Source organism: Carex rostrata, chromosome 6 (assembly GCF_964058835.1).
Source record: "Carex rostrata chromosome 6, lpCarRost1.2, whole genome shotgun sequence".
Lineage (NCBI taxonomy): Eukaryota > Viridiplantae > Streptophyta > Magnoliopsida > Poales > Cyperaceae > Carex > Carex rostrata.
The window spans coordinates 450212-462432 of NC_135923.1; the positions used below are offsets into that span (position 1 = coordinate 450212).

Genomic DNA, 12221 nt, shown 5'->3' on the forward strand with positions numbered 1-12221 from the left:
TATATATTTGGTTGATGAATCGTTTAGGCGAGATGATACACCGGATTATGATATAACCATCGGCTTGTGTGCTATAACTTGTGGGCAATGCTCTATGTCATTAGGCAACGTGTATCATTGCACCTATGATCACAATCCTTGGATTATATTATTCGGATCTTTTGATCTTATTGGCACAGTACGGGGTGATTTACTTAATTCGTATTATTATTATTATTATTATTTATTTATTTTTTTTTATTATTATTATTATTATTACTTTTACTTTTACTTTTACTATTTTTGAGGCACACAGTGGTAGGAGTACTGGATTCCGACTTGATTTCTATCTGATATATTATTTTGACAATGGATTTATTTTGCATGTTGGCATAATAGATTAACCGCATCATGGCATCAATTAATAGTATTGTAAATTCTATTAGATATTGATATAGATTCATACTTGTGCATATTTTAAATTATATTCATAACTGAACGCGATTTATAAATAAAAATACTTTGACTGTAGAGGATCTCTGAGGGGATAATTCTAGGTCACATATTGGGTGTAACACTATGTAAACTACGTATATGAAATTAATGACTGAAAGTAATATACGTATATGTAACACTATGTAAACTAACTTGCCCTAGTACCATACTGACCCACTACTTTTGTACCACTATTTTGTAATCTTAACTACTATCTAATGGGAAATCAATGGAAATCAGTTTCTACAACTTAGTAGTCTTATTTTTCCCATTTTTCCCCTTTTTTTCAACTGAACAACTTACCTGTCACAACATATTGCAGTCTAACATTTACATATCATACATCGGACTACTATTTACATTGTCAACTCACTATTTTTTTGCTACTCCGGTAAACACCCTGCTGTTAGTTGTGTCTGCCATTTCTCCAATGGCTGACTCAAGAAAACCGGGACATATCTACTTCTACTTAATTCTTCCACTTATTTATTGTAATTAATTATTGTCATGGTAATACACCCCCAACAATTGAACTGCATCCGTACAATTTTCCCAATTATTGCAATGAAGAACTGCATGCAGTCGTTAATAGAGTAATATAATGTTGGCCACTGATAACTTTTATCCTCATTCCTTTGTAACTGTAGCATATTTGTCAATTGAAGGAGACATACTCAAGTACCAGATTCAAAATGTAAATAGTACATCTCATAAACAATCCATATATTGATTATGTCGTCCTTAGATGAAGTCACAGTGTACAACAATGTCTTCCAATAAATTTGTGACCTTCCATGCGAAGTGAAATAAATCTACACAGCTAAGAAGTTCTCTGTAATTCTATATTATTGAAATTAAAAACTTGATCATAAATTCAAAGAACAACACTATAAATATTTAAAAGATTACTCTAACTAATAGTAGAACATATAAAGGAATACACCGCTCGGAAAGAATACCTTTCCAAAAAAAGAACGTAACATATTTAATAATCCAACACAACAGTCTGGATAAATGCACTCTAGATAAATGTCTAATCTGAATACATACATATAATATCCATATTCCAAAAATGTCTAATCTGCTTTAAGATACATGCACTCTAGATAAATCTCTACTTTTAATATAACTTAAATGGAGAAATATGAAGAAATTTTAATGGGTATGTATTCAATTTTGTCAACCCCATAAAAGAATCTGATGGCCAGAAACAAGCCGAATATTTTATTAATAGGAAAATAAACAAATAAATAAATATCGATAACGGAGAAGGAAATGATGTAAAGTTGAGAAACAAGCCGAATATTTTCTAAAATTCATAGACTATCACGATCAGAGAAGCACAAAATATCTTCTAATATATCTTTGTAAGGCTCTCATTTTCCCTGTCTCTCTGACCGTGATAGTCTATAAAGACCTCTAACTGTGGTAGTCCATGAAGCCTAGAACTTTTTTTTCGCAATTTAATTAAAAAGTAATTAGAACAAATTAATTAGACTGTGATTGTTTATAACGTACTCTGAATATTATAAATTATCACGTTTTTTTCGTAGATATTGATTTTTCGTCATTTCCTTCTCCATATATTTATTTATTTTTCTATTAATAAAAAAATCGGCAGAAACAGCACCACAGTCGACAGACCACACTCCACACTCCACAATAATAAGAGATTCCCAACCAAATAAAAATAAAATAAAATAAAACTCGCGGTAAGTAAAAATAACTGGAGGAGTAGTTGCCACGTGTCGGTCTCTCGACTCGTCTCCTTTGATTCAGTCCCGTCACGGAATCTCTCTTCTCCTCTCTCTCTCTCTCTCTTCTCTCCTCCGTTTGCCTCCCGTGACTATGAGCAATATCAGAACCATTTGCGCCTCCTTTATCAATCACCGAGGAGGTGGAGGTGGTGGTGGAGGTGGAGGTGGCCATGGCCGCCTGGGCCTGGGATTGGGGCTAGGTTTTGGGCCGTTCAATGGAATCCCTAGTTTGAAGATGCACTCGCCTCCTTGCTCCTTTGCTTCGTTTGAGACTACCACCTCTTATTCTTCCTCATTTGTGATCCATGAATTGCCCAGGATGTCAGGCTTCTACAGATCCACTCACAGAAGAACTCTTAGTACTAGGGTTTCAAATTGGAATTCTCAGAAATCTCCATACGAAACGCTTGGTAAGTGGTAACCTTTCCCATCCCATCTAGATACTCTACCTTTTACTTCATTCAACTCTGAACGCCTTATGTATGATTGTGGATGGTACCATACTACCATAGGGTACTGGGTATATGCTATTACTTACTTTTCATGCAAAATAGTTTATGCTTTAGTTAGTTCAAGTCAATCTCTATATGACAGCTTTATTCTTCAGAAAGAAAAACAAGTATGATTGTGGTACTATCTGGTATATACCACTTTACCAGCTGGCACCATGAAATCCAGCAATGTCAACCTCAAGTTTTATAAAAAAATATTATTTCATTTTTGCTAAAGTTTTCTTTTCTTTTAATAATTTGTCTTCTTTATGTTGTGAATGAAAGAACTGGAGAGGGATGCTGATGAGGAGAAAATAAAAACAGCTTATAGAAGATTGGCCAAATTCTACCACCCTGATGGTACTCATTTTTCTCTTAATTTTCTTTTTCTCATTTTTTCCTTTTGAATATTGATTTTCTTCTTTTGTAGGTCACTATCTGCATACTTTTTAAATATCATTCTAATATGTTACAGTCACTTGCAGAATTTTCAATTAAGCCCCAATTCAACCAATTATGTCTCCTGCAGTCACTAGTGCAATTGAGCATCCGGGTTGCCCAATTATTGCTTAATCAATTAATGATTTGAAATTAAGCCTCATTATCCTTACTTTTGCTTTATCAAGTTGAGGAAAATAAACAGAGAGAAGGAAAAAAGGTCGCAAATCCAGTTGGCTCAAATACTGGCTTCTGCATTCTGGTTCCATATATTATAAAAAATGTGCACACATGTGGCACCTTAAGCCCTGTATAAGATCATACTTGCAAGTAAATTCAAACTTTATATTATTACCTCACCAATATCCCAGCCTCTCTCCTTTCATCTTGATTTTTCAGATCAAAACTTTAACTAAGAAGGAAATATGTTCCTTTGCAGTTAATTGTTTTTGAAATGACACTTGCAGTATATGATGGAAGAGGGACGCTAGAGGAAGGAGAGACGGCAGAGACTCGATTTATCAAAATCCAAGCAGCATATGAGCTGCTTATAGACCAGGAAAAGAGACGACAGTATGACTTGAACCATCGTGTCAATCCCATGAAGGTATTCAGTTTAAAATTGTATGATCCCCTGTAATGTTTGGGAAAAGTACAGCTTGATATTACTGGTTTTGTTACTTTTGATCTTTTTTTAGCTCTAAATTTGTTTTTTTCCTGTAGAATTTTTCATTTAGTTTTATAATAGAGGTGGAGGCAAAAGTTCAATTTAGGACTAAATAAGCTTAGTTGAATTATTGATGGTTTCTTGATGATTAAGTAGGTGGTTTTGGTAATTGGTTGTTTAACGGTTTGGTTCTTGGTAAAATGTTTCAGGCATCACAGGCATGGATGGAATGGCTGATGAAAAAGAGAAAAGCTTTTGACCAACGAGGTGACATGGCAATAAGTGCGTGGGCTGAACAGCAGCAGCTTGTGATGACTCTACGTTTACGCCACCTTACCCGTTCTAAGGTTACCATCTGTAGTGACAATTTTTTATTTTTCTTGTGGCATGCTGAAGAATAACTTTTTCCTGTAGAAACTTAAGTTTTCTATAAATTAGTCATAGGTATAGAATGCAAATATGAACTTTGTAGGCATATAAATTATTACTGGAATTGAAAATTTATTTAACAAAGTATGCATTAAAGATTTAAAGTACATAAACACAAGACTTGGAAAGCTTTGGGCATGATTTGGAATTAGGTCCTCTGTTTGAAAAAACTGGGTTCTCATAGATTAATCTTAGTCAGGTTATTCCTTTTGCCGGCTCACTAGGAAAAGCTAATAGTTACGTCATTTTATTTAATATAAGCAGCTGATGACAAGGACTTATTTGGATTCTTTTGAGGAGTTCTTGGACTAAACTGGTTCAAATGTCAGCTTAAATTGCTTTTCTGTAAAATCGAGCCACCTTTTCTCCTTAAATTTAGCACACGGATGAAAATTACCAATAAAACGTTCCATAAATGATCTGATGACCTGAATTCTTGCAAGATAAATTGCTTTAATATTATGAATGCCGGCCGATATCTTATTCTTTCTTCTAGCATGGGCTGAATTGACCCTTGATTAAGACTTCATTATTCATAAATGTTCAGTGTGCAACCAAGTATGCTATTATCCTTTGTTAGACAAACTATAATCATTTTCTTCTTTTTTGACATCTATTATAATAACAAATTTATTGCATACAAATAATAAAATATGAGAAAAATGGTTAAAAAAATGGCAGGTAGACCCAGAGGAAGAGAGAAAGCTCCTGGCGAAAGAGAAGGCCGCATACAAGGAGTTCTTCAACACAACATTAAAGAGGCACACTCTCGTTCTGCGAAAAAGAGACATCATGCGAAGAAAAGCCGAGGAAGAAAAGAAAAAGATTCTCGGCCATCTCTTGGCACTTGAAGGCCTCGAGCTCGATACAGATGATGAAGATGAATCTAAATGAACCAGTTTAGGTTAGATCATAGCATTTAGGGGAAATTACGTAAGAGTCCCATAAATTTATATTTTGCACTTGACCCCCAGTGACTTCAAATTCTACAACCTTCTGAATAATGCAACTTATTTGCTTTGTAATTAAAGTTTGAAATGCAACCTCTTTGATTCCACCGAAAGAAATCTTAAATTGTTTGAAAATATTCCAATATTGGGTGGTCAATCGCAATAGATAAAAGTCTTGGGGGCCTAGTCCAGAAGTATAGGTGTGTGGTAGCTTTATTGTAAGTATTTTGTAACCCTTGTATTGTATGTAATTATGTATTTGTTCAGTTTAATTGGCAACAATATGAAGATGGAAAATCAATCATGTATCTAAGCTTTAGGTATAGGATATTTTTCCAGCTATGTTCAATGAATTGGTTGGAAAGGGAAAAAGGAAATTATTTTATTATTCTTTTTATCAGCTCGGTTCTTCTTTTTCCAGTTCGTAAATATATTCGCTGACAAAAGAACATGTGGAAAATTCATGGATGGATCTTAACATCTATATGATTCCATTTAGAGATATGTAGGTGGTGAAAATTCTGGTAACTCTTTAACAGTTGTGCAATCATGCCAAATTTGATATTAGATGACTACATCCACTATAGTAGCCTTTATGTTATTAATGGATAAATGAAATTTATTGTGCTGGTTCTGACAGCAGCAACGCCTGCCAGGTATGGGTGCAACAAGTGGTGCTTATCATCATAGCTGTTGAGACACGCTGGGTCCCAGATTGTCAGACTATTCATTCGGTTTGGGTCCCTTAAATAGGGAATTTATCAGGTTTTGGATAGTTTGTTTTACTATCGGCTGAAAACACACTGACTTGGTCTTATTTTTAGATCTTAAGGCCCCATTTTTTATTGATAAGTTTCATTGAGACCCAATCTTTTTTTCTTTTTCTTTTTTTGGTTTTATTGTTGGTTAATTGTAAAAGAGGGGTAAAAGTTCGATCTGCCAAAATTCGACTAAAGTGGATGAATCTGTGTTTGAAATTTTTAATGGAGCTAATTGTTCTCATCCGAATTTGATCCAAGATTGATCAGAAATTGAGATAATTCGACTGAGATGGTCCCCATTAAACCTCACTTAAACTTGAACAATTGAACATGCTCAATGTAACGTTTAAGCGTGTAATACAATGCCATTATTAAGCACAAAAGAAGCCAAGAAAGTAAAGAACGAAACCAGAAAAATGAAGCTGTAAATATGGTACTTGGAACCAACAAAAGAGCAGCTTCATGTTGAAAACGTTATTTATACGTATAACATAAAATATTCAGTTGCTTGTACAATTAATTATTTACCAGAAAACCAGTCTGATGGTTTATTTCATTTTTCTATTTGAAAGATTGTACGATTCCATATTTTCATTTTGTAAGCATTACCAGAAAACACTAGCATGTGATTTAATAGTGGAGAAGGCGCTCCTGCCAAGGCTGTGTCAGACTGCTGCTGCAACGATCTTTTCTCCAGACAAAGTTGTATAATTACTTTGTATGTATATATAAAATTGTATAAAACCTTTATATTTGGTAAGATTAATGAGATACAGAGGTCTGATTGGTGCATAGTTGCATAGCACTGTTAGGATGGTATGTATGTGTGTAGCTAGAAACATAAACGATCGATACACTGATTGATAACAGCAAAGTTGCTAGCTACGAGTTGACCCTAACTGATGTGCAACCCCACAAAACAAAAACAAAAACAAAAACAAATATTCTTCTAGGAAGGAGACATTTATTTTCATTAGATTTAGTACTGTTACTCCTATTACAGTGTGACATTTGACATACATTGATCTTAATTTTAATTATCAAGTGACATATATGCAAGGAAAAATAACATTTTTTTGCCCTTTATACTTGCAAATCTGTGTGTGTATGTGTTTTTTCTGCAAACATTACATAGATAAAAGTCAATTCAAGAAAAAAGGTGAGGTGCTATGATTCCTTGGCAGACATTTCTGAGCGGGTACACACGGAATATTATATAGCAAGGAATAAATTACCCAAATGCCCAGTAGTCTATTTATTGCTCGGCAGTTGACACTTGACAACCTCTGAACACTTTTTAGAACTAACCAGGTTACCAGACCAATAGATCAGATCTCATTCCACAAGTATAGTTTCTGAGGGGCATTTCAATTAATTCCAGGGAGAAAACTTTCACCTTGACCCACAACCAAAAACAAATAAATAAAAATATTGGTTTGAAACTTTTTTAAACTCCGAAATGACCTCATCAAGCAATAGCACTTTCATGGTTTTCCTATTAAAAAAACTGAAGAGATGAATTTAGTGCAAAACAAGTCATTTTCCCAAACAAATATAACACAGACGGTGCTAGAAAAAGAAGATTAATCTCTATTTAAACTATGAACTGGCAAACAAAATCAATCAAATCAATGGATTAAATTATCTTTACACTAAGAATAAAAAAAAAATTAAAAAAAAGAGGAAAGAAAGGCCCGAAGAAACCCACAAAAAATATCGGGCAAACGAACACAGTTAAAAAAATGTACAAAATAAAAAAATGAACCCCCCCAATCAAATTGTTATAGCACAAAGTTCATCAACGACCGTCTTAATATCAGGCCTCTCATTAACCGGGCTTATACACCTAAGCGATATCTGCAACAACTCATCCATAACCCGTGAGTTTTCCTCCAAACCCGTTATATCCCGATCAAAGCAGTCAGGCCCGCGGCCTTCTCTACTACACAGTTGTACCCAATCTGTGAGGTCAACTGCACCTACTTGACCCGATATAATTTCACCCGCACTCTTACGAGTTAACATTTCCATAACAACAACGCCAAAGGAGTATACATCAGCTTTAAAAGAGGGAACGGATTTGGGCACATCTGCTAGTTCAGGTGCCCGATACCCGACTGCACCCAATTGAAGGATCTGCTCAGTGGTGCCAACTTGTGTCATGAGGCGATGCAGTCCGAAATCTGTTAGCTTAGCAGTGAGATCAGGACCTGTTAGGAGCACATTAGTAGGCTTTATGTTGCCGTGCGGGAGGTTCTTCTCTTGGTGTAGGTAGAGGAGAGCATGTGCCAGGTCTATGGAGATTTTTAGTCGCTGGCACACTGACAAGCGAGAGTACCGCCTTGGAGTAGATTCTGATACAAAAGAGGGAGGGACATTTTTTAGATCCCTAGGGAGGGTGTGATTAACATGATATTTTCTGTAACCTTTGGAATAGAAATAATGGAACTTTCATGAATGCCGACCAAAAATGTCAAAGTATCTCATACTATTACCATTTTAAATCACAGGAATATTCATCTACACCCTGTGCTCCAAAATTCTTCGAAAAAGAAACCCTAACTTGTGAAGAAAAGATGACTATGTCAATTATTTCTATGTGCACTCTTCTTGGGCATATTTTTCATGACAACATAACATGAATTTGGGTCAGGTCTCAGAAAAGGCCAACAAACAAAAATATGTGCAATATTTAACAAGACAAACAGAAAATAATCACAAAGAATAGTGCACCTAGAGAATCAAAAGAAAATAAAAGAAATTACCGTATAGATATAGAGACAAGCTATCTCCCATCAAATAATCAGAAATGATAAACCTCTCCTGTTCTTTGGGCCCCCAGTAGAACCCTCGCCATGACACCAGATTTGGGTGCCTCACTGACCCAACCCGCTTCGCCTCTTTTGTGAAATCCTTCTTGCTCTTCACTAACCCAACTCGCAACCACTTCACAATCAACATGTGCCCGTTATCAAGAGTTGCTTTGTATGTCGTACCATGGCTACTCCTTCCCAAGACCTCTGCCGGGGCCCGTGACAGCTCCTCGGCAGTGAATATTACAGAACTATCCAAGAAAGTCAGATCTCCTACCAACCTGTCAGTTAGGTCCACTTGTTGCTCCGCTTCATCAGGGTTCACATTTTGGTTCGGCTTTTGAACCTGGGCTGAGTTTGGACTAGAGAGCTCCACCATGTCAGGAATTGACCGTTGTAAGCCCGTTTCTTTTGGGGTCGAGTTTGGATCTGCTGCATAACCGAATTCAACCGAGTCCGCTAGAAGCTCCTTTTGAGCTGACATGGACCTAGAATGCGACATCAAGAGACGGTCATTTGAGAAGCTTATGGGAGCAGGGGCAGAACCGTCACTTCGTGAGCTGAAGATGCTTCTCCCGAATTTTAGATCTCTCGACTTGAAGCTGTTCCTTCCGCACAATTCTTGAGACCTGATCATGTATAACGCAATTCCCGCAAAAATTAGAAGAATTAGAGACCCAACACAGCCGATGATCAATGCAACCCGTACTGCAGATTTCATGTGCCGGTTTGTTGACCCGGGACCGATCAAGGAGTTATTGCCATTTCCTGTGGGGACGCCATCAGGGAAGACCAACCTAGGGTTTCCTGGGTAGAAAGAAGACGAAGGAAACCTTTCTAGAGTTCTCGGGACAGTACCTGACAGGTCATTGGATGACACATTAAAATATGTCAGACCCTTTTGTTCCAAGTCAGGTATTGGCCCAGTAAAGTGGTTGCCTGACAGGTCAAGAAATTCCAACGCAGTTAGCTTTGCCAACTCAGGTGGTAATACTCCAGATAAGCTATTTCGGTGAAGGTTTAAAATTCTGAGTCCTTGAATGTTACCAATATCAGAAGGAATATTTGCAGTTAAGACATTATTGGAGAGGTCCAATATCTCGAGGTGCGAGGTGGAGGTTAGGACCAGTGACTCAGTACTATGTGAGCCTTGTATCGGTATCGGTATCGACCCATTGAACCCATTACTTGATAGGTTCAAACTAGTTAGGGTTAGCGATGCAAAAAGACCCGGTAAAATAGGGCCTGTTAGTGTGTTCAAACTTAGATCGAGCACCGATAGTTTTGGGTATGTGCCCAAAACTGAAGGAAGCAAACCCGTTAAGGAGGTGTTGCGTAATTTTAGGCTTATTAAGTTTTTGAAATTAGACAAGCTTTCGGGGTATGGCCCAGATAGAGCATTTGAGCTTAAGTCGATGTTCTCAACATTTTGCCCCCAATTCTGAAGCACAGTTAGATCAACAGTTAGCCGGTTGTTGCTTAGGTCAAGAGATGTACATGAACTAATGGATGCGGGCAAGGGACCCGACAAGGAGTTAGAGGAGAGGTTTAAAATCTTCAATGTTGTGGAGTTTATATTTGGCAATGACCCTGAAATGAAAATGAAATTAGATACCGCCAATCAGACAATGCACTCAAAACTTTATTTGGACCAATTTTACAAAAAAAGGTGAACATAAGAGAAAATGAAAACCAATGACAAAGTGTCAAGAGATGTACTCAAAACTTTAGCTTTGATCCACCTTTTGCACTAACCCAAGTGCTTTTTTTTATTTTCTAAATTGAACATATCATGTTTTGTTATTTATTTGTCAATACTAGCCCTGGAGCTACTAATTACATTGCGCCGGCAAATTAAATATATGTCGTATACTTAATCTCAATCCTTAGGAGCACATGCAGAATCCAAATTCACCAAAAAAAATTAACAAAAATAAAAAGGAAACAAAATGAATTACCAGTAAACCCATTTCTGCTAAGATCAATCTCGATCAGATGAAATGTGCTCTGAAAAATCTCCTGGGGCAGTAATCCGAAAAAACCATTGGAGCATAATCTGAGCACCTTCAAATTAAACCAACTTGCAAGAGACGGAAGCTCTCCAGTCAATGCATTGTACCCCAGATCCAGTACCTCTAAATTCTTAAACATCCCCACGGATTCCTTTGAAAAAAACCCACCTTGAATCTTGTTATAACTCAAATTCAAGTACTTTACGGTATTTCCCAAACTAATGAGATTATTCGGGTCTACTGAAATTGCCCCGGTGAAAGAATTCTCACTCAAATCAACGTGCTCAATATTCCTCAGTTGTGATAGCAATTCCGCAATGTCACCCCAAATGCCATTTGATCTCAAATCCAAAACCCTCAGATTTTGCAATTTGGAGAAATTAGCAGGGTATCCTTGCGAGAAGTTGTTTCCTGACAAATTGAGGTGCACTAACCCAGACAAATCATTGATTCGGTCTGGTACAGGTCCGTAGAACTGATTTCCAGATAAGTCGATGAAGGAGAGAGAAGTCATGGATCCAAGACCGGGCACTAACCGACCCGTAAATGCATTTCCAGCAAGAGAGAAGGTTTGGATGTAATGGAGACCGATCAAAGGCGCAAACTTTAACTCACCAGAGAGATTGAGATAGGAGAGATTGAGACCTATAACAGCACCTGAGGCGGGTTCACAGGTGATACCGAGCCATGTGGAGGGGCAGGATTGGATGGTGTTAGCTGGTGGGGCCCAGGAAGAGAGAACGCTACCAGTGGGGTCCACAATGGCCTTCTTGAACTCGAGTAAGGATTGAATGTCGTCGGAGAAGGAGGAAGGGAGGAGAGAAAGGAAGAGGAAGAGGAAGAAGAGGAAATGGAGGGGCGGTTGTTGATCCATTGGGGGCTGAGAGTAGGGTTTTGAGTTGGGTTGGGTTCAAGGAGAAGGGATTGGCATTGGAGAAGAGAGAAGAGAGAAGAGAGAAAACCAAACCCTAGCAATGGAGATTTGGAGAGAAGAGGGGAGGAGAGAGAGAGAGAGAAGGAGAAAGTTATAATTTAGAAAGGAAAGGCTCTACAATTACAACTAATACAGGGTGTAAAGGACAGAGTAGAGAGACAATTCTTATTTATTATTTCTTATTGTTACAAGTTATAACTTATACATACCTACCTACACACACATTTACACACAGCATGTGTCACAGCAGATTTACGGAGAGAAACAGAATAAAAAAAGATGGTGTATGGCTGTATCCGTGTGCCAATATGGCAACATTCATGCACCCGTTTCGGACTTTGCGAATGGTACAGTTTTATTTTGCTGTACCTACAAATGGAAATCAATTTCTAACCGTATCAGACCTAATGCCTACTTGCCAAAACAGAACAAAACATTTATTACCATATCATCAACAATTTTTTTTTATTTACAAATAAAAGCAGCTCTACCGTA

The 12221-nt window shown here is 37.1% G+C and overlaps 2 protein-coding genes across 3 annotated transcripts; one reads left to right on the forward strand and one right to left on the reverse strand.

Annotated features, from left to right (window-relative positions):
• The first annotated feature begins 2171 nt into the window (after positions 1-2171).
• Positions 2172-5606, forward strand: LOC144555212 (Chaperone DnaJ-domain superfamily protein). Its single transcript, XM_078303458.1, has 5 exons — positions 2172-2641; positions 3008-3082; positions 3628-3767; positions 4037-4174; positions 4938-5606. The coding sequence occupies exons 1-5, from the start codon at positions 2323-2325 to the stop codon at positions 5148-5150; spliced, it is 885 nt and encodes a 294-aa protein (XP_078159584.1). The 5' UTR covers positions 2172-2322; the 3' UTR covers positions 5151-5606.
• A 1980-nt stretch (positions 5607-7586) lies between these two features.
• On the reverse strand, positions 7587-11833 carry LOC144555213 (Leucine-rich receptor-like protein kinase family protein). 2 transcript variants are annotated; one of them, XM_078303460.1, is made up of 4 exons: positions 10739-11827; positions 8733-10370; positions 8463-8525; positions 8195-8321 (listed from the first exon to the last, which is right to left on the reverse strand). In XM_078303460.1, the coding sequence occupies exons 1-3, from the start codon at positions 11664-11666 to the stop codon at positions 8488-8490; spliced, it is 2604 nt and encodes an 867-aa protein (XP_078159586.1). In that variant the 5' UTR covers positions 11667-11827; the 3' UTR covers positions 8195-8321; positions 8463-8487. The 2 variants fall into 2 exon arrangements, with proteins under 2 accessions (XP_078159585.1, XP_078159586.1); XM_078303459.1 differs by lacking the exon at positions 8463-8525 and having other exon boundaries at positions 7587-8321; positions 10739-11833.
• Between the last annotated feature and the right edge of the window lie 388 nt (positions 11834-12221).